The sequence below is a fragment of the Amborella trichopoda genome, chromosome 10 (genome assembly GCF_054954075.1).
Source record: "Amborella trichopoda isolate Santa Cruz 75 chromosome 10, AtrichopodaSantaCruz75HAP2 v2.0, whole genome shotgun sequence".
Lineage (NCBI taxonomy): Eukaryota > Viridiplantae > Streptophyta > Magnoliopsida > Amborellales > Amborellaceae > Amborella > Amborella trichopoda.
In genome coordinates, this window is record NC_142345.1 from 35,807,706 (window position 1) to 35,830,249 (window position 22,544).

General features: G+C 35.9%; 1 protein-coding gene across 39 annotated transcripts; it reads left to right on the forward strand.

Moving 5' to 3' along the window:
- The first annotated feature begins 967 nt into the window (after positions 1 to 967).
- On the forward strand, positions 968 to 20,269 carry HINT3 (histidine triad nucleotide-binding 3). 39 transcript variants are annotated; one of them, XR_016042857.1, is made up of 10 exons: positions 1,159 to 1,548; positions 5,961 to 6,361; positions 11,607 to 11,662; positions 12,499 to 12,605; positions 12,908 to 13,025; positions 13,241 to 13,363; positions 15,836 to 15,902; positions 19,355 to 19,410; positions 19,530 to 19,583; positions 19,787 to 20,115. XR_016042857.1 is itself a non-coding variant. In XM_011622632.3 (8 exons), the coding sequence occupies exons 2-8, from the start codon at positions 6,050 to 6,052 to the stop codon at positions 19,898 to 19,900; spliced, it is 717 nt and encodes a 238-aa protein (XP_011620934.1). In that variant the 5' UTR covers positions 968 to 1,548; positions 5,961 to 6,049; the 3' UTR covers positions 19,901 to 20,115. The 39 variants fall into 39 exon arrangements, 16 of the variants coding, with proteins under 16 accessions (XP_011620934.1, XP_020518860.1, XP_020518863.1 ...); XR_016042851.1 differs by having other exon boundaries at positions 12,499 to 12,556; positions 12,908 to 13,015; XR_016042866.1 differs by lacking the exon at positions 12,908 to 13,025 and having other exon boundaries at positions 12,499 to 12,556.
- The last annotated feature ends 2,275 nt before the right edge of the window (positions 20,270 to 22,544 follow it).

Consider the following 22,544-nt stretch of genomic DNA (forward strand, 5'->3'; position numbering starts at 1 on the left):
TATTATACACTGACTCCTCAAATAAAAGACCAATTTAGAGGGACCAAATGTACAATTTGCTCCCATTAGACAACTCCCCAACCTTTTTAATTGTCTTTTTTAGAAAGTTGTGGGTTTGGATGTCAGATGTCAGAATTAGCCTACTTACAAGGAATTGACTTTGTAATCCAATACTTGAAGCTTGACTTAAAAAAGAAGACCTAGTCTAAATATTGCATATCTGAATTTCATAAAATAAGTAGATGTACGAAATGGGTCGGTTACAATAAATTGGGTTTGGACATTAATACCTATAAAAAAGCGAAACTTGAGTGTACAATAAAAATGGACGATTTTTAATATAATAATATAATCGAATTTCCTAGAAAAAATGACCGCTTATCTTATTTGGAAAAAAAGAAAGGAAGCCACATGATTCATACTCTGTGGGAGTATACTTGTCCATTTACTCTTGAATAAAACCCAATATAAGACAAACTTTAGGACTGACCTCTTCAAATCATAGATTAACCTCAATAAAAGAAGAAAAAAGAAAAAAAAAAACACATTCTATGCACTTTCTCTTGAATAAAACCCAATATAGGAATAAATTCAGGACCCTTAAATTAGAGTCCATAGACTAATCTCAATAAAAGAACCAAAAACAAAACAAATCTATGCGTTTCAAAAAAATAAATGTCTCAAGATTGAATAGAGACTGTTCAATATTTTGAGAGTGAGATCTAAGGGTTACAACACTTAACTTTCACTTTTTTCTTTAAAAAATAATCAGCTAGGTAGTTCAATGTTTAATTTGAAAGAAAAAGAAAAATCTCCTTAAGTAGGTCTTTTGACCGAGGGAGTAGATGTATAGTATTGCTCCAGCCAGGCATTAGTAAACGTGCTTAAGAAAACCCCATTATCTTTAATTGAAACCATGACCACAAAAGGGTGAAAATAAAGGGAAAAGGAAGACCGCCAGGTGCTCCTTTGCTTTCACTTTGCTGTGATAATTCATTTTTGGCATTCAAATTTCCCAAACCCAGATCAGATCCCTCCATAGGAGATTAATGAGTTTTTTTTTTTTGACTTTTGAATTTGATAAATTTAATGATAATTCAAAAAAAAGTTAATTGATTCCTATAGTAATCAATATGGGGCTCATTCAAATGGCATCTAAGGGCCGTAATCCCGTGCCGATCCGGCTTAATCAAGGTCACAGGTTAGGTGGGTTGGAAACGGTCAATCACTTTGGTTTATGCACAAAGTGTGGTCTCTGAAGATTCGAGCCCACGATTTTGCTCTCACTACTGGAGCCTTTTTACTCTTATACTGACGGCCCGGCATCTATTTTTTATAAATTTATTTTTAAATATTAAGTGGATATTGAGCAAAAGCCAAGAACTCTATTTTTTTTAATTCAAATGAAGAATATTCTAGGTTCATAGAAATGAGATGTAAAAGGCAAGACCCATTTGTCTCCCTCTGTCTGCTTGGAGAGCTTGGGCACCAAAGGCTTCTGAAATCTGAAGAATATTTGAAGTGAAGCTTATTTTTTTGCTTTTCAAGGTAAGCTCATCAATTGCCCTTCACTATTTGTGGGAGCTCATCAATTACCCTTTGATAATTTGTGAGCTTGGTTTTGTTTGTGTAGGACTCTCTCCCTGCTTAATTTGTTATGATGGTGTTCTTGTTTTCTGGTGATTCATTGGTGGACTTATTGATTTGAGATTTGAGTTCCGGAGCCAACATGCATAACTGTTAAATTTTATGGTTTCCCAAAAAGAGGTTTCTGGATTATTTTCTTATGGGCATATGGAGATCAGCTGGTTCTGGTCTTCCCCCATACTTTATTTTTGTCTTTTTACACCAAACTGGGATGTAATTTGTTTAAGTTAACGAGTAAAATAAAAAGTTGGGTTTCATTTGTGGTGAAGAAAAGTGCCTCAACTATTTTGGATGAAGAAGTTTCACCCTTGAATTTATGCCAGTATGATTCATGGATGACATTTTTTATAGGGCTCGCTTCCTTCTTGTGCTGTTCCATGGCCAAGAATTCTCTCTTTTTGATTTCCTGCAGCTTTTTTACCCCATAACTTTCATTGTTTTATTGGTAATTGAATTGACCTTTTCATTCAATAGATGTAAAAATTCAACTTTGTATAGTGAGTGGAAAAGAGTTCTGTGTATTCAGGTAATAAGAGCCGGGACATTTACTGTTAAACTGTTATGAATTTATCGCAACCTATGAAGATTTCGTCTCAAATTCAATAACAAACATGTCTAGTCTCAATATAACTAATCTAGTTAAGCATTGCTGATACTACAAACAAAATATGATCTTTATTTGGGTCTCCCAACCAATGCTTTCCAGCCTTCTTAGTAATGAAAATTTGTTTCCTATTCTGTAATCATTATCCTCATAAGTAACACTCCAAACATCACTCCCCCTCCTCTCCCTACCTTCCTTCCTCCCCTTTGTGTGCATGTGTGTGCACGCGTGTGTGTGTAATTTCATTAGTGTCACACACATACTCTTTCTCTCTATCTTATCTTCTTTTTCTCTCTGTTCCATTTTTTAATTCAGTTGGTAAGCTAATATTAATTCAGTTGGTAAGCTAATATTTTATCTTTAGCATCATTGGCCCCTTAAGCCTCTTAACACTTAGCAAAGGAGCCAAATTCCATAGTTTTGCCATTCAAAACGACTGAATTTTCCAATATCTTTGAGCTGACTTCCATCCTCTTCCCTACTTAGTAAGAATGCCGAAGCATTGAAATCATTTCATAAATGCTTGAATTGTTCAGTATCTTCAGCATAGTGTTTGAAGTTTTTCTTCTGGGCAGTTCAGTAGCAGGAATCAAAATTGGGACACCATTTTGCAATTGTTAACAACTAACCAATCAAGCCTAATCCAGATTTCTAACGTAGGGTTTGGCATTTGAATCTTAATATTTTCTTTTTATAACAAAGCATCATTTTAATGTTATTGTGAAACATTTAAACTAATTTTTAGAATACCATTATCAAGGTTTGGATGGGCTGGGGCTGAACTGATAAATACCAATATCGGCCTCTATATCAGGGTTTAAAAAGGGAAAAGAAAATTGTAATTACTTTTCAATAATATAACTATCTAATGGGTGATATTTGAAAAAAGTCAGATCTGATATTTTTTACATTGTATAATGTTATATTTTATATATTTAATGCAGGGGCAGGGCGGGTTGGGTTGACCCTGATCCGGAACTGACCTGGCGCGATAGAGGTCCATGTTGGACACCGGATCTGGATCGGTTCGATCCGATCTGATTGCCACTCCTAGATGACTTTATAATAGATATATCGGCGCTGCCTTTTTTTATTTACTTATCTATTGAAGAAATAATGATTTTATAATATATATAATGGGATATAATTAGGCTTATATCGCCTGTCAAATATTAAGAACGTGATATAATGGCCATCACACTGATATATAACAACCACTATAAACCTTAAAATTGCCAATATTTGACTATATGAGAGTGGGCAAGGCCTCAACCATAAACATAGAACTGATATCTTTGCCATTTCTAAACCATAATTTAGATTATGGTCTATTTTTCTTCAGATCTATTATAGTTAGATGGAATTACATGATAGTGGTCTTAATTTCTGTTAAAGAGAATTGGAATCACAAGGTGCTGGTCGTCACTTGTAATATAGAGAATTTTACATGACATAGTGTTTTCTTGCTCAGGTGCCATAGAAGTCATACATGTAAAAATAAGCAAAATTGTAAAGGACATGAAAGTCATAAGATTGGGAAGGAGAATATTTTATGGCTACATTCTAAATAGCAATTTGAAATCATATTCTATCTATGAGCAATAGGAAATTGGTTCAGCATGTGATGCACACAATTTAGCCTTAGTCCATAGCTCTGTTAGCGAATTCTTAGCATGAATTCAACATCTGCATACTTCAAAGACCTATGCATGTCTTCATTTGCTCTGTGCTACACCATTTTGTCCTAGTGTCTATATATGATTGCAAAATCCATTCTCTAGACAAAGGAAATTAAACTCATATGATGTTAACTCTTGTTGGGCATATGGGATGAGTCTGTCCCTATGGGTGATGGGTCATCTCAATGCAAAGCTTAGACATAAGAGGTCAGAGAGACTATGTACTTCAAACCAGAAAATATTATAGTGGGGCCTGCCTTCGACTCCCAACGTGACTCTCCCCCGCCCTATTGATCTCTCTCATTGTCTCTCTCTTTCTAAGAGCTTAGAGAAGAGGCTCTTCTATCCCTATCCTCTAGGCTATTGTAAGAGTTGTTCAAGTCTTTATCCATCACTGGCTCAAGGATTTATCATTTGTTCTTGTAGTTGAAGGAGGACCTTTGGATTGAGGAAACCGCTCTACCATGAGTTTGAGAAGGAGAATCTGTGAAAAATGCTAGTAATCACCATCCTGATTTCCGTTTTCAATTCTTTCCATTGTGTGCTTGATCCAATATTTTGAATATACTTTGCTATCGGACTCAATGTCATAGCAATTCACCTCTTTTGGGGAGTCATACAATTGGGTTCTCTCTCGTTGTTTTGGTTTGTTTCGGAAACATCATGAACGGCAATTCCTTTTACTGAGTAATACATACTGAAGTTTTTCCATCACTACTTTTTAAGTCAAAATTTTAAGTTAAAAAGCTTAGATTTGAAAATGTTGCGTGAAATAAAAGTTATAGATCTCTGAACCAGCTTTCTCTAGAGCCCTAGATCGCTGACTTTAATATTCTGATGCATTGTTGTAAAACACAGAACTGGTTAGGGAGTGGGCCTGAGTTGGCTCGCCCAGTCCTCAGTTTGAACTTTGACCAGTCAAGACAAGGACCAGAATCACCTTCTTTTTTTTCTTTTTCTTTTTTTAAGACCTAGGCAGACTCGATCAAGACTTAGGTTGCCCAAGTTGGGGTCATCAGGAAACTGCTGGTTCTGGATGACATGGGTGAATTCTGACCCTGGCTCGATGAGTTTTAGAACACTGTTCTAATGCAGAGTTATGGCCATTTAAGATTACTGTGTTAGAAACTGCTTCTTGAGAGATATTTTTCTATTGTTTGTATTTGGACAATTTTTTTATTTGTTTTTAAGTAGTAACAATCGGAAATTGAAAAAACCACTGAAATAGAGGTTATATGATTTTACAAAATCTTTCTAAAATGATCTATATACTGATTTCTTGATCAACTTTTTCAATTTGAACACTTCTTTTGGGTATTACAATCAGAAATGAAAAATTCACACAGATAGAGGTTCTCTAATTTTCAATAAACTTCCCAGAAAGTTCTAGATTGTGATTTCTGGATCCCTCTATAAGATTTTTGCCTCTGCACAATGACTGTTATTCCTTTTCCTTTTTTTATTGGATTGCTGGGTGGGCAGGTATCATACCGGATATGCCAGCCGCATGCTCTGGACACATGTTTTGTCCTCGTGCACAGGCCACAACATGCTGGTTGTACATGCGCGCCAGTGTGTTTGCAACAGAGCACACATGAATAAGTTCATCTTTGAGCTTATAATTGTTTTTCAAAGGCATAATAACAACTGGACGTTATAATATTAATATTTCTTGGCCCTAGTGAACTTATCTTTGAGCTTGAATTTTACCCTGGAGAAATCATAATTTATTTTGATAATGAAGTGGTTTTTGTTGCTTGTGCAGTGGACAACTTTATTTTGTTTATATGTATGTATGTAAATATATATATGTGTGTGTGTGTGTGTGTGTGTGTGTGTGTGCACGCGCGTGCTTGCATGTGTGTGCATATATATATTTATTTATATCGATTGGTTTTTGGGAGTGAGAGTTACCCTAGTTATAGCTCCCAAACATCTTCTTGCCTCTCTTCTTTAGTTCTTCTGTACAAGCAGAGGAAGAAATGATGATGTGGATTGAGTCTATTATTGTTGTTATTATTCTAATTCAGAAGCAGTGAGAAAGAGGACCACATCTTCAACCCAGCTCTCCTATGCTGAATCCCGCAGCATTTGCAGTGAGCAGAAAGGAAGCATAATTATGGAAAACCATCACCACCACCTCATGGTCACACGAGATAATATCATCATCCAAGAGGGCCAACATTGCGATGATCATCTTGGTGCATTAATCTCTGCCGCTACTACTCAGAGAAGACTCTCTGTTATCTCTTCTCATCTTTCTCAACAACACTCGCTTTCGCAACAAGTTTTGAATTCATTGTCCACTGCTTCCCAAAGTTTCAGTTACAATAACAATAGTGAGGAGGACAACAAGGTTAGGAGAATTGATGATGATGAGAAGCAGTGTGTCTTTTGTACCATTGTTGTGGGTGATTCTCCTGCATTCAAGGTATTCTTCTTCATACCCATTCTTTTTTCTTTTTTTTTAGGGGAGTGTATAATATGAGACCCATTTATCTTTGTTACAAGGAGGTCCCAATTACTTTTAGTCATTAGATGTCAAATTAGATGGCTTGGAGTTTGTCACAAAGTTTAAGAAATATTTTTTTTTAGATCTTTGAGTTTAGTCCATGACACTCTTACAACTACACAATTTGAAATCTAACGGATAAGAGTGTTTGTAACCTCCTTATACTAAAAGTAAATGGTCTTTTTGTTTACTTTTCCTTTTTTTTAATTACCGACTGCACTTTGTGTGTCTCCTTCTCTAAGCACTTCAACATTTTCTTCTTCTCTATTTTCCTTATTTTCTTGTAGTAATGTGATAAGGCTAACAACCCCTGCCACATAACTCTATGGTTATTCATACATCTTAAGAATTGAATCTAATGTGATTATGTAAATTAAACAAAAAATAAGTATGATGCATTGGTAGCTATAAATGAAGCTGAAAGGTAAGTTTGAAAAGACAGTTGTGAGACCAGTTTTGCTTTATGGGATGGAATGTTGGGTGATCAAGAAGCAACATACCCATAGGATGAGTGTAGCTGAGATGAAGATGTTGAGATGGATGAGTGGCAAGACAATAAGGGATAGAATTCGAAATGAATACATTTGAGAGAACTTAGTTGTGGCACTAATAGGTTATACGATGAGAGAAAGTATACTTAGGTGGGCTGGCCATGTGCAGCGCAGACCCAGTACAACACTTGTTAGGAGGTGCGAGTTAGTTCAAGTAGAAGGCTAAAAAAGGACATGGTTGGGAATAGTATAAAAGATATGGGGACTTATGGCCTCACTGAGGGTATGGCGCTTGATAGAGCACAATGGCAAACCAGAATTCCTGTAGCCGACCCCAAATAGTTGGGAAAAGCTTTTGATGATGATGATTGGTAGCTATAAAATAATCACAAAATTCTTTGAATAATATGGAGTATGATAGAAAGCACCGAAATATTCTATAGCCTATTTCCTCAATGATTTCATTAATAGTAATGAAATTGGAAACGTATAAGCCCCTTCTCATTGATTTCATTTGTGGTGATTGAATTGGGAACCTCTTTTTAATGAATGGTCCTAATTTGACTGCCTTCCATTTCTTTGTTCCAAGGTTTGAGAGCCATTGAGATTGATCATTTGCTTTGAAATTGACTTTTTTTGAAGATTAGGAATTTAGGAGAGGTTAGCATACGTAGTTTTGGTGGCCAGCTTCCAAGTTTGATCTTTAGACATTTGTTTTCAAGTCACCAAAAGTTGCTTGCAACGGTGCAGAAAACTATAGGCTCAAACTAGATTCATGCTATGTAACAACCACATGCATGAAAGTTAACATTCTAAAAAAAAAAAATAACAGCAACATGCATGTCCTGTACATTTAGGAGAATCCAACCCACCAGCACACTAAACATGTGTGTCACATGCAAGAGACACATACTACACCGGAAGTCCATGTTGAATGTTTGAAATTTTTTTATTCTTTTGGGTTCAAAGACACAGTGTATCTGCTAGTTGGACATGTGAGTCTGCAGATAAGAGAAACACGACAAGTTGTCCATTTTGTAAGACATGTGGGATTGTAAGATGCATATCCCTTTTTTAGGGCAACCTTGTCTTCACACTTGGGTGCACAAGTCTATGATATAGACTTATGTATCTTTGACTTAGACCGACATGTTTTGTGAAGTTAATTTTATCATAAAAAAAATCACAGATTAATATTATATAAATATATATATGCACATATGCTTTCTATGGATTTGTACGGGAAGGATCGTATTGAACTTGGCAAAATATAGGTAGGTGTGTCGGATTCTTCGAATCCAAGTTAGACACGGATTTTTGTCCTTGTACTTTAGATGTTTGATGGTTCTCATCAGTAGACTAAAGCCCAATGGCCTTTTAGGCATTCTATACTTCACATAATATTTATACACACTTGGAAATGACTTGGGGTTTTTCACATCATTTGGTGAAACAGCATGCCAAATGTTCCATTTCACCTATTTAATGCGAGAAATTGGCAATTACTTATATCAGATTATTTTTATGATAGGTAATTGTTATTTGAAGCTATGTGAATCCAAACCATTGACTGATGTTATAAAAAAGCATTGAAGGAATGAATAAGGTCCAAACCAATCATGGATTTGTCCAAGTAGTTTCATATAGAACAGATTTTGAGGCTAAGATTGACTTGAATAACAATGGGTTTGGACAATGTTATTAAGATTGAACTGGGCACCAATTCGGTGCAGGTTTTGATCTAGTCCAGACCTCTCTAACTGCCGATCAAACCGGTCTGACCAGATTTTAAAAATATGAATAATAGTTGAAATATATGTAATATATTAGAAAAAAAGTTGCCCCACTTTTTTTAGCCTATCGAATTGGTCAAAACCGGCTGGTTGGACTAACCGAAACCTGTCTAATACTAGTTTTGACCGGTTTTTTACCAAATCCAGTTTTAAATTTGGACTAGACCGGCCTAACCACCAGACTGGCCTAACCACCAGTCGGCGGTTTGACCGGTTGGACTACCAATCCGGTCCAATCTTGACCATAGTTATCAAAACCGGATCAGATTATTGGTCCAACTGGTCCGACCAACGATTAGTGCCTTGACTGGTCTAGTTGAAGGTAAAATTAGGGCTGGTCTTAAAGCAATCAAAACCATTGTTTGATCGGTTTTGGCCCATTAGACCAACCAGTTGTAATTTGTTCAACTAGGTAAATGAAGTTTAGAAACTTTTTAATGCATTTTATATATTAAATTGTTATATCTATTTGTTTTATCCTTTTTCCTAAAATCTGGTCCAACCGGTTTGAGCAGTGGTTCGACCGGTTTGGCATGGGCCAAACCCCTTGCTAATTCGGTGGCCAGTATGATCTTGATAACACTGGTTTTTTGGAAAATGCTTACAAGTGTGGCCAGTTGGGTGAATGCTCCTTTCTTAGAAAGTAAATTGAGGAAGGAAACTTTTATGTTGGATTGGAACAAGGCTCAGTGGTTTTCTTGCCACAATGGTTTAAGAATTTGGCCATTTGCTCAAGGGACATCTCTTGAAGGTCTTATTGAATTATACGGACATGCTAGGGTTACTTTCTAGATGGATTTTCATTGCGCTCAGCTCAATGTTGGTTCTAAGGGGATTAAACTCATGTTAATTTTGTTCTCAATTTGAAAGTTGACAAAAGCTTTGTGGATTTTCTCAGCAAAGCATCAAAGTTGATTTTGTGCTAGCTTTTGAAGGATCCTAGCAAAGATTTATCAAGTTAGCTAGTTTTGCAAGGGGATAGGAGATTAAACCAACATATTGAAATTTCTTTCAATTTTGAGTTTAATATATTGAAACCAAAATCATTTTCTTGTAAAGTTTAATTTCCTAATAATTTTTCTTTTGAACAGTTTCTTCATCTTCTCCGAGTAATAAATATCTTTTTTTGGGGTGGAGCAAGTAACATATCTGGCATAAGAAATATGCTTAACTCCCCAACCCTTAATATCAAAATAGCGTTCATTGTACTTATACCAGGGAGATTTTCTGACCAATCTTGCTTGTATTCTAGGGAATGTAGAGCATGCCTAAAATGGATTGATGAGAATATAAGAGTATAAGGGAATGTAAGGGATATGTTTCAAAGACATATCCCCAAGCTTCCTGAGTATTAGATAGATCAAGTTTGAGAGAGAGAGAGAGAGAGAGAGAGAGAGAGAGAGAGATGAGGAAGATGGAGAGTATGGTCGCTGTATTGTCACCTGAAGGTTTTAACTAAAAAACTGCCCTTAATTAAGGGAAAAGACAAATAAGTCCGAAGGAATTTAAATACCAGATAAAATAAGTATAAACTTAGTTATTCACAACAATATCAAATTGGGTGCGACCACTTGTGTTTTCTAACCTCTGAGTTCTGGTTTTGTGGATCTCTTTCCTTCTCTGTTGTCTTGCCTGGTTTATCTTTGTTTTTTCTCTTTTCCACCATCTGCCTACCTTAGTCTGAGTTTGAAGGTTCGGAATGAGTGTTCCCAAGCTCTGTTCATTCCGTGTATTGGAAGGGAATGGAGTTAGTATTAGGGGTCGGGTTTCAGGGCTGAAGGTGATGAAGAAGATCCTAAGAGTCTAAGAGACGATGCTCGCGAGCCTTGATATCTCTAATCCTCTCCTCCATCATTGCCGGCGTGATTTTCCCTTCTGGAGCACGTCATGCAACTCATTGATAACTGCTTGAAGCTCCCTAGTGCTCTCTATGGATGCATCCAAGAAGTCAGCCACATACCCGGCGATCCCTTGACCTCCCTCCTCAATTTCTGAGACTGCTTCCACAAGCTACAATGCTCTTTGGTGCAGACATGGGGAGCTGCTCGAAGATGATCAGCCCGGTCGTCTAACTCGCTGCATCTTACTTGATTTTCCTCTGAAGGACAGCTGGAGGTACATGGCTCCTTGGAAGAACTTCGATATTGATATTCGTTGACTTGTAGCTATTTTTGAAAGAGGTGGTTCTAGCTGCATGAATTTGCCTCAGGCATCTTCTATGGCATTCAGAAGTCCATGTCTATTGGAGAATGCTGCTAGGAAAAATCTGGATAGGAGCACGTTTTATGATAGATTGTGCGAGATGTGGAGTCCGCTGGGAAATTGTATCAGTGGCTCCTTTGAACCTTCATTGTCAGAAAAACATTGTTCTGGCAATCTCAGATTGGTGGGAAGGATTACGATGATATCTTCGTTGTCAATAAACTTACTCCTCACTGGGGATTGGGTCTGCAAACATTAGCCCCCCATAACTCCCTTCCTCTCAGATCATATGCCTCTTTCATTCGAAAATCCCAATTAGGACCCCCTATAACGTTTTTGTTCTTTCCTTGACAAAATCATTGCCTCCTCTTATGTTTATCAGGCCCTTTGAGTGGATGAGGAAACAAGACTTGTTATGGGTTCCAGGCTGGTGGGTGTTAAAGTTAACTGGGTTAGTGGGTTGTACGAAATTTCTCTCTCTTTGCACTTTTTAACTTATTGTTAAGCCTTTTCATGTTCCAACTCTTTCTTTCAGATTTTACTTCTACTTATACTTTGTTGCTTGAGGACCTTTCATGTTTTAGCTTCTACTTATACTAGCTCTTTGCATGTTGACTGTTCCTTGTCAATCTTTCTCATCGTTCTGTTGATCCTTTTTTATTTTGCTCTCATGTGCAGCTTTATGAGGATAATATATGCCTATGCATTTTAGATGCCAAACCTTTAAGCGTTGGGTAAGGCCTCTATCACATAAAATAGGTTCTAAATTGACATCTTATCAACACTTGTTCTCATTTATAATACAATTGAAATGGGCATCGTATTTTTCGGCAATGTTAAAACACTTAGTATTAGAACTTCTGCATTTAAGCATTGTAACAGCTGTTTCCTGAAATTTGTTACCGATTCAGTTAAACTTTAAATTTTATGTGTTTCCCTTTTCATTGTTCCTCCTATCAGCTAGTACGCTTCTGTTGAACTTTGCATTGATTTGGTGATTTGCTTGTACTATCTTCAAAATGTAATCCATTGCCTGATGCATCCATCAAGAAAAGGCCATTCAAGAGAAGTTTTCTACACGCGAGGCAGTTTTTCCTTTCTCTTTGTATAAAAAATGCAATAATGACTGCCTGCTTCATACAAAGCAAATGCTTAGACAGCTTCATCACTGAAATCTCATCATATATCTATTGGGTTAAATATTTACTTGTTGCGAGTTGTTGGGACTTCATTTTAAATGATTGACGCAGGGAAGCTGGTAAATATTCTTGTAGAGTTTTAGATTTGTCTTTCTAATACTGAATGAAAGCCAACATAAAACTTAGCACAGCATTGTGTTGATGAATGTGAAAACATTGTGCATATGCCTTCAAAATTTTAATTCAAACTTGAATAGCTGGAGGCAAAGTACATGACAAAATATGGTGATGGCCTGCTGTAGGTCCCATGCTTGTGAGCTGTTATGGATAAGAATCTTTGTCTGTCATATCTTTATGCTTAAGCATTTAGTCTTACGTTGAGGTTAGTTTAACTTTGAGTTGATTGCTTAACTGATGCCTATGTTCTATAGGCACTCACTTATCATTCCAAAATCTCATTTTTCTTCGTTGGAAGCAACCCCTCCCTCGGTATGTCTGCCATTTCATATATGACAATCTGCTCGTATTCAATTTGTCGGTAATTCTCATTTTTACTCTTTTTTTGTATCAATTAATTATTGTTCTTCGTACTTTGTATAATTGTTCTAATTTCTATCACAATTTTACATAACAATTTTATGTTGGATTTGTAAGTAGTTGATTCATTTTCCCTTGGAAATATTGTAGCTTATTCCGCTTACCCCAACCTCCTCTTTCATTTTATTTTTGTATTCGGAGTTTGATATTTGTCCTATATATCAGTCCAATAATAATCAAGGGGGTGAGTTATTTTCTGCCTTTGGATGTTTCTGAATGGGTCCACCTTCCAACTGTCTTCAGATCCTTTTCCTTTGGATGGGAGAGGCGTTTTGAGAGGGAATCCAATATCATGGAGTGGCCAAGCAGATAACAACTAGATGGTCAACTCTAAAGAAGAATACTCTCTAGGTTCTCAGTGGTAGTTTCATGTTTATCCAAGCATAAATACCAACTTTTTGACCTACTCTTTGTTGTACAATGTACAAATGGCAATGCAATGATTTAATTGTCTATTCAAATCAGTTGAATCGAATTCCTAAGGAAGATAGTTATGTCTCTGAATTAGTTTGCAATTCTATCTGAGGGTGAGATAATGTTTAATTTTATAGAGTCTTCTTCATGTTTGTACTGTAGACGTAAAAGGGTGGTCCTCACAAAAGTATTCTGAAAGGGTTATGGCATGGAGCTGTAAATCTATGCAGTCAGTTGGTCCATGGAGCATCTGGTATATAATCTAAATCAAGACCAAACATTTGGGTAATTCCTCATCATCTCTTGATTTGCATTCTATAATTGGATGTAAGGAGAGGAATAATAGCTATAACACAGACTTTGTGGTTGTTGCTCTGGATCTCTGGATTGCATCTCAAGTAATTTTGGAGTTATTATATTCCCAGATCATGAAGCATTTTTATTTGAGATTTTGTAAATATTCTCGACGATATTGAGATATTATAAGTCAATGTTGAAGGCTCAAATTGGTTATGTGCAACTTATTATCTTCTGATGAACTTAACCATTTAGAAATCTTTTGAGATCGGAGTGGCGCAGTCAACACTGTGAAGTTGTTGTAGATTGAATATTTGACTAGGCAAACTGTATTGAATTGGATGAGATCAGGCATTTGAAAGCTAAGAGCTTTATCTCTCAGATTCATATTTTTACAGAATTTTGAAGTTTGATTGGCGGTAAATTTTTGTTTGAAATGATATTTGTGATTGCTTTGAAGTAGAGAGTTATCTACAATTTCAATAGAACAAAATTATATTTATAGATAGGAAGCTAGTGGAATGCTCTCCTCATCATCAGGTTGAGAGAGCCAAGTTATGTCAGAAAATGAATTTGGCTGGATTATGGATCCATCCAAGTTGTTGTTCTTTAGGCAACTGGTGTATGGAAGTATTGTGGTGGGTGATACTAATATGTTTTTAGTTGAAAATGTTTTGGATTGGAGAAGATAGTTGTGCATTTGTTTTTGGAAAAAGTTCTGCAACTAAAAAGGTGGAATATCTGACTAATTGATCTGAATACAGAGTACATTTTCTCTAATTAGTTGAACTCTATTTTTGCTTGTATGGAAATAAGATTGCAAACAAACACTTCAATTTGTCAAACATAGTGACTTTGTTGTTTACCTCATGGAAAACCTGGTATGTTAAAAATCAGATAAATAATGAGTCTGTAGATAACCGAGCCAAATTTCAAGTGGAATATGAGGAAAAGTGGCTCAAATTGTATGTCTTATGCAAGCATGTGGCTTTCTGTTTCTTGTCAAATATTTTCTATTTTAATGTGAATAAGCTTTAGACTTTGGAAGGATGGCCTACGATGCAACCAAAGTGGTTCTTGTTCGATGATCACCACCTCCCATAATTAATTTGGAAGGCAACAGCAAGTTTGAATCTGGGCTATTCCAGGAGATATAAGGGTAATCTGAGATGTGAGTGGTTCATTGTTAATGGGCTTCTCGAAATTTCATGGGCATACAACAATTATTGTCACTGTATTTGTTGTTCCGGCCATCATGTGTAAAAAAATGGACTTTGTAGCCATTGTTAGAGAATCAACTCAAAAACTATGATTATACTTAACCAAATACCATTCTTTTAGAGGCTGTTCTTGTTGGCAAGTGGCCGTGCAACTGCTTCTCCAATTTGATAATTTTTTTTTTAAGAAAGCAATTTAGCAAGTGGACACTATGACCAAAGTTCTAGTCTCCCAAAAAACTGTGTTTCACCCAGCAAAATGTTGCTTCCACAATATTCTAAGATATTGGTTCAAGTGGATGTATAAATTTTTGGAACTTCAATTTTGTAACCGAAATTCTGACCATGATTTATGATTGTGATCTTCAAAGATTGCATGATATTGTTGTAACATCTTTACCACAACATCACTTGGGCCAGTTACACTGGCTGTACAGTGTTCGCATACTGGATTCTGAATTGTCCACTTGAATGTGCCTATAATATTCTTGCCACAAGATCCTCCCTCTATGATGCAAGGTGGTTTGTGCCAACTGTTTACCTTTCCTATATTTACTTCGAGTTATGAAACTGAATTTCTTAATCTCAGCATATCCTACTTTGATCTAGAAAATCCTGTTCTAGAAGTTGATCCTTTTGGAATCACATGGTTTTTATTATATAAAATAGTGAAAGATCACCCTAGAAGATCCATGCTAGAAGGTATTGAGAAAATTAATTATCAAAACAAACAAGTAAATGGATGGTTAATGTGCTGGAGTTTGACAAGATGAATCTTACCAGTTCATCTATCAGTTTTAAGAACTTTCTGTGGCCCTGAATGTTTTGATATTTGTTTGTACCTATTCAAACTCCCACACACTAAAACAGTAAAACTGCCAGGCATTCAGTCAATCCAGTCTTTTTATTGTATTCAAAGCCATGATCTCTACTAAGACCATGATCTCTATAGAATAACAGCAGCGAATCTTCCCAATTGGTATACCAGTTTGAACAGATCATTGTGGTCTTGCATGCTTCTATTTATGTTTGTATCTATTTGAACACCCAGATTTAAGAAAGTATCAGGTGCAGGGTCAAGGCGTTTTTTTAACTGTATTCCAAGATATGATATCTATAGAATTACAGTAAGGATAGTGACATTTCTGACTAAAGCTTTATAAGAATGTTTTTTTATGCCCCTGCTGTTGTCGTCATCAAAGCATACTAATAGAGTCATGTTGTGCAATTTGTCAAGTTACAGGTGGTTGCAGCTATGTGCTCAGTTGTTCCCACTCTAAGCAATGCGATTATGAAAGCCACACATTGTGGTGAGGACCTACGGAGCTTTTATTGCACATGAAAAGTCCATGTGTTTATCCTTATTGCACTGATCACAATCATATGTTGATGACATATTTATTAGCACAGAAATGGTCGATTTGTGTTGGTTTTTGTCTTTTGAAGTGCATTCTGTGATAGCTGATTTGTTGAACTTGGGAAGCGAAAACATTTATGGAGGACATGATATGTGAAACGGCAAATACCACTTCTATGTAACTTGGCATAACTTTCTTAAGCATGTTATAGAAACTGGATAGTAAGTTACAGAGTTACTTTTCATTGAAATTAATAAAGTAGCAAGTTCATAGAAAGGTTTATTGTTCATAAATGAGTTTGTTACTAAACTAACAATTAAAATTTCAGTTTAAATCCATAGAACTAAAATGGTAAAACTATAGATGCAGGGACCTTGGTTGGGGCGTAGCAACCTCCCCTCGGAATCTCGGTCCCACGATCTCAAAGCAGGAGCCCAAGCTGAGCTCGCTTCCTCCATCAAGGGAGCTCGAAGTCTCGAACCCTATCTTATAAGGATCTCAATCCCGGTCTAAAGGGGATCTTCATTGCTTTAGAAGCGGATTGCAATGCTGCTGAAAATGGGGGCAGGATCATAATTTGAGGGAAGTTTCTAATGTTTTTCAATTTTTTAACCCAACTTCTTTGATTTTGTGCTACTTTTTTGCTTTTTGAAAATTTCTATCTAATGACCACCTGTAGACGACTTTTTTGTTTTCCGTTTTTCAATGTCGTGGTTTGCATTAGTGGTTGAAAACTGGCAAAACGACTCGGCATTGGCCTTGTCAGCTTGGAGGTGGGGGGCTCATTGGTCACAGATAGTCTCGAAGAGGGGAATTGCTAGGGTTGATTGGAACCAGGCAGTTCTTAGTAAAATCGCCCTACCTCCATCTGATTAGGGCTGAAGCAATTCCTAAGTACAGCTCTTATGATGGTCCTTCAATCTCATTTTTCCCTTCTTATCATAGGACTTTAGGCTAGAGAATTCTCATTGTGTATGTAGAGATAATACTAAAACATGGATTACGGATTTCTCAATTTTTTAAATAACTTTACATTAAGAAAATAAAATACACACACACACACACACACACACACACACACATATATATATATATATATACACCTACAAGATGAGGTACCGTGGTGCATGTTGTTTGCGAACGACGTAGTTTTGATTGATGAGACCAGAAACAACATCAACACAAAGTTAGAACTTTGGAGGTATGCTCTAGAATCTGAAAGATTTAAAATTAGCTGGGCTAGATAGAGTACATTAAATGCAAGTTTAATAATGATAGGAGTAGAGACAAGGAAGTAGTTAAGATAAACAACCAAGAAATACCAAAAGGAGTGCACTTTCGATATCTTGGATCGATAATCCAAGAAAATAGAAAGATTAAGGAAGATGTCTCACATAGAATTAGAGTTGGTTGAGCGAAGTGAAGACGTGCAACTAGAGTTTTATGTGATCACCACATACCAATAATGCTGAAGGGCAAGTTCTATAGGATAGCTGTGAGACCAGCTTTGCTTTATTGGGTAAAATGCTGAGCGATCAAAAAGCAACATACCTATAGAATGAGTGTAGTTGAGATGAGGATGTTGAGATGGATGGGTGGCAAGACAAGAAGGGATAGAACTCAAAGTGAATACATTTGGGAGAATTTAGGTGTGGCAATAATAGGCGATAAGATGTGATAAGGTAGACTTAAGTGGACCAGCCATGCGTGGCGTAGACCCAGTACAACACCTGTTAGGAGGTGCGAGTTAATTCAAGTGGAAGGCTCAAAAAGGGCAAGGGGTAGGCCAAAAAGACATGGTTAGAAGTAGTGAGAAAAGATATAGGGACTTATGGTCTCACTTAGGATATGACCCTTAATAGAGTAGAATAGCAGACCATAATTTGTGTAGCCGACCCCAATTAGTTGGGAAAAGGCTCTGACGATGATGATGATGACATGCAATAATCAATCCCCCTAAAAAAAAAAATTCAATTTCAACCCTAGATATGGTAACAAAGAGTCCCCTCCAAAAACAAATCTAGACCATACATTTTGTGAATTTCAAGATCTTAGTATTTAAAAACTTAAAATCATTTTTTTCTTTTTTTAAAATTGTTCATCTAATGATAATAAAGCCATCCAAAAAAAATTGAAAATGAAAAAATCCTTCTAAGACCTAGATCTAAGCATCTTACTAAAATGAACGACTTATGTTAATTGGGACAAAAAAATACTTTCTAGATTGTGTTTTCACGTTTTTCTTTTTTTGTACTTGTTCATTAGAATGAAAAGAGTGTATATTTCAAAATTTGGCCGTAAGATTTTTTTTTAAGGTTGTTGCATCATATTACTATACAACGGTTGCATGAAATCATTGCCCATACCTATATATATATATATATATATATATATATATATATATATATATATACATTTATTTATATAAAAAAAAGTTTATACAAGGGTGAGGCCCTAAACAATAAAAAATATGCACCTCAAAAATTCACTAGCACAGGTTGTTTCGGTGCTGAAAAACCCTCAATTTGATCATCTTGACCTTGAGATGTATGGATATGAGAAAAAACTAGATTTCAAGTCTTGGAAATAGTGCATCTTGTAATGTATTGTCTAGACCATCAATTTCCAAGATGTTCAAGTGTTCATAGATCTGCTCGATTTGAACATTTTTTAATCTTTAAATTTTATAACTAGAGATGAAAATAAATTTTCAGGCCATCATAAAGATTTTTGATGCAGAAACAACATGTTTCGGCACTATTTGAAGGTGTGCATTACTTTGATTGGTTATATATATATATATATCAACCCGCGCCTAGGCTCGATTCCTGAACAATGCTCCCAAGTGCTCAAGGTATCTATTAATTCCTTTTCGGTGGAAAATTAGTAACTTGTTTTTATTTCATAATCAATAAAGTAGTTGGGAACTTTTTTCCTCAAAGCAGAGATAGGATTAGGTGAAACAAATGCTTCATTAGGGTTTTCACGAGCCCTATACAGAATAATCTGCAATCGAGAAGCATCTGTTGCCATGTGGTAATTACAGCCAAGCATTTTTCTCTTATGTGGGCATATCAGATTTTTCACCTCTAAATAGCGTATTTAGTTCAAGAACAACTTTTTAGTATCATGGTTTGGGGAATATCAGTGATCACTTTCTGTCATTCACGATTTTAATAAATCTTTGCCAAGCACTACATAGGAGTGTTTAAATGAATGCGCAATCAGGTTCTTGTTCACTTCCATTGGTTGTAGGTGAAATTTCTGATGCATTTAGAATGAAGAAGATAGGTTACTAAAGACATGGATAGAAGACTTAACACTGTTTTCTGGTGATGAATGTGCTAATGGAGTTGTGCTTGTTTACTTGGCTATCTTATGACTTTTTATGCCAAATGCTGTAGATTCTTTCAATCTATTGGTGAACAGCGGGGCATCGGCAGGCCAGGTGATATTTCATGTGAGGTCTCTTCTCTACCTATCTTGAATTTTTTTTTTTTGTTTTTTGGTTGGACCACCTGTTTTATATGAATTGCAGAAACTGTTTTCGTAGCACTTAGTATATCGTTTGCATTTCAGACACATCTTCACATAATCCCCAGGAGGGCTCATGATCAGTTGTGGAAATCAGAGGTAAATTTGGAAAATTTAGTACTTACAGAGTTTATGCATTCTTAAAAATGTTTTGGTGGGTCGAACCATCAACAAGTTGCCCCTTTTTCTTTAATAAATTCATCAACTTGTTTTTGAGTTTTTTTGAGTTGCCATGCGTATGTTACCTTTAAAATTTGAATGCATTGAAATCCTCTATGCTCACTGCTAAACTGCAACTCTAGACTTTTAGAAGACGACCTCTAAAATCGGACGGAGACACTGCACTACTTGCAGATAGCATTCGGGGACAGCTAGCTCACTTGATTGACAAACCCGACTTGGTAACAGAAAAATAATCCTCCAAACCTGCCGGAAGATGGAATTAAAAACTCTCATTTTGTATTGTAAATCTAATGTGAATTCATTTCATTCCTTTGGAGAAAAATGAATAGCTTTTACATTATCATTTATTTATTTAGTGCATGAAAGCTTGAGGAAGAGGCTATTAGTATCTCTGCATTGTATGTATTGGTAAAAGAAGATCAATAATTCCAAAATTCATTGTACTGCATTCTGTATCTCCAGCTTTGTGTGCTCACTCTCATTGAATTAGCGTTGGTAGAGCATACACTAATGTGCACACATGCATGTGCTAGAAATGAATACATTATGACATTTAAGTCATACTCTTTGATTATATTCAGTCAGCACTCTTATCCGACTCAGTCCTACCCCCTATGTAATGAAACAATGTGGCTCTATATTCTTCCTGAATGCTGGCACTGCCTAGATAATATGTGGAGAAAAATTTTATGCAAACACTTTCCAAGGTTAACATGTCTAACATCTTTGACGTCCATTATCTGCTTCTTTTAATGTGGTGTGGTTCCAATGAGAGTAGCATTCATCCACAAAGTTATTCTAGCATGTCTGTATATTCCGACGAGATCTCCAAGAATGAGCAATGGCTAAATTACTTAAATGTGGTGGCAAGAGAACCATATGAGCCATGTGCCTTGTTTCTAGCCAAAACGAAAGTTAGTTCTTTTAATTTTTTCTTCTAAGAAATGCTTAATTACCCAACTGCCCTCATCATGTTTGCATAGAAGCTAATACCATTGCCGATGACATGGCTTAGAAAGAGTTTCTTTGGTCTCTTTGATTGTTTCTCATTCTTTATTTAAGTTTTCATTGTAATCTCTTTTTATCTTAATAAAATCTGTTACTCTTGTCAAAAAAAAAATTACCCAACTGCCCCCACACTCGTAAGCATTTTTCAAACCTAGTGTTAGACAATATGAGCCTCAAAATCAACTATGTATAAAAACAACTTGCAAAAATTCACGATTGATTTTGAACTCATTCAATCCCTTCAAGGCTTTCTTCTAACACAACTGAGTGATTCATTTATAGCTCTTTCACACACTGTTCTGTTCTTGAAATGCGACATAAGTTGGAAGTCACCTTATTAACATGTTACTTTTTGCTCCATATGTAGCTCTTCCAGGATGGATAGGGTCATGTTGCCAATAATCATAGAGATTGCCTGCTGCAAAGTTTGAAGTTGAAAAACGAATGAAATTTTCAAACTCCAATATTATCATATGGTAATGAAGATCAATGTTGCAATCAAACAGGAATCAAACCCATGACAACAAAGAAATCAACTGGAAAATAGTGAAAATTAGCAAAAACTCTGTACTCAGGCGTAGAAAAACTCTTGCTATTGGAAATTAGAAATTTTGTTCTCATGAAGTCAATTCCTTACTTCTAATTGTGGCCCAACAAAATACCAGGTCTCACCATACCTCAAAATCTACTTTCAGTGGGATTTCTTTTTGGACTCACATACTTCAAGTCTTTGCTATTTATAGTCTAAAATAACTTCATATCATTAATGAAACAAAGGCAAAAATGGTTCAAGTAAATGGAGGAGGGATCTCAACAATGTGTGATATAGATAATAAAAAATAGTGAAAATGAAGAGGGTTACCTTAAATACATGAGAATGTCCCACAACAATGTTACTTATGACAGAATGTTTCTTCTCATCTTCATCAATTCTTCTACCCCTGTCCTCTTCATTTGCATTGCTATTATTATTGAAAATTTTGGGAGCAGTGGGCAATGAACTCAATACCTTTCTAAAATGGGCTGTTTTGGGAAATGGTGAGAAGAGAGGATAGATCTTTCTCTGAGTAGAGGACAATATAAGTGTATTTTAGTTTGATAGACTTCCATGAAGTCTATTCAATAATGTAATATGCTTTCCTATTTTTGTGATGGTAATATCATTGTCTCGATTTTTTTCTTCTTCTTTTTTTTTTTTTTTTTGTAGTTTTTAACTCGAATCTCATTGATCTTTCAAAAATGTATACATAAATTTTGGTGCCATACAAATCTGGGTTCGGTTTGTACAAACTCTCTCAAAAATGAAAACCATGTTAGAGACAATCCGTAGTAATCTCTCCTTTGGAAAGGGAGAACGCCACAATATTTGACTCTTTCCACATGTCTAAACCCTACTTCCATGGATCTTGTTATTTCTTGTTATTGCATCTTTCAGTGAGGTTTGGAGGTGTGCTTTTCTTTTATTGTTTAAGCTTGAATCCTTGTACAAGCTGCACCCAAAGATAAATAACTACGGCCTTTCTTCAATAGCCGTGAAATTGATTAGTAGTATACTCTTGGCTCAATGGTTAGACTTAGTGGTAAGTTTAAAGTTTAAATTTAAGTAAAACTGCACAAAAAAAAAAAAAAAAATACAAGATAAAAACAAAAAACAAAACAAAAAAGGGAGGCTATTATAGCTCCCAATGCAAATGACATTAACATACATTGGAAATTAGATGAATATGGCTAAGCCAATGCGACTTGTATTGGAAAGTCTAGCTCAACAGTTTATTTTTGTCTAAATTACATAAAAATGGATACATATAAATATCTAACATGAATACGAGTGCTAGGAACACTGAGGGCCAAATTAGCGTTTTAGACCTG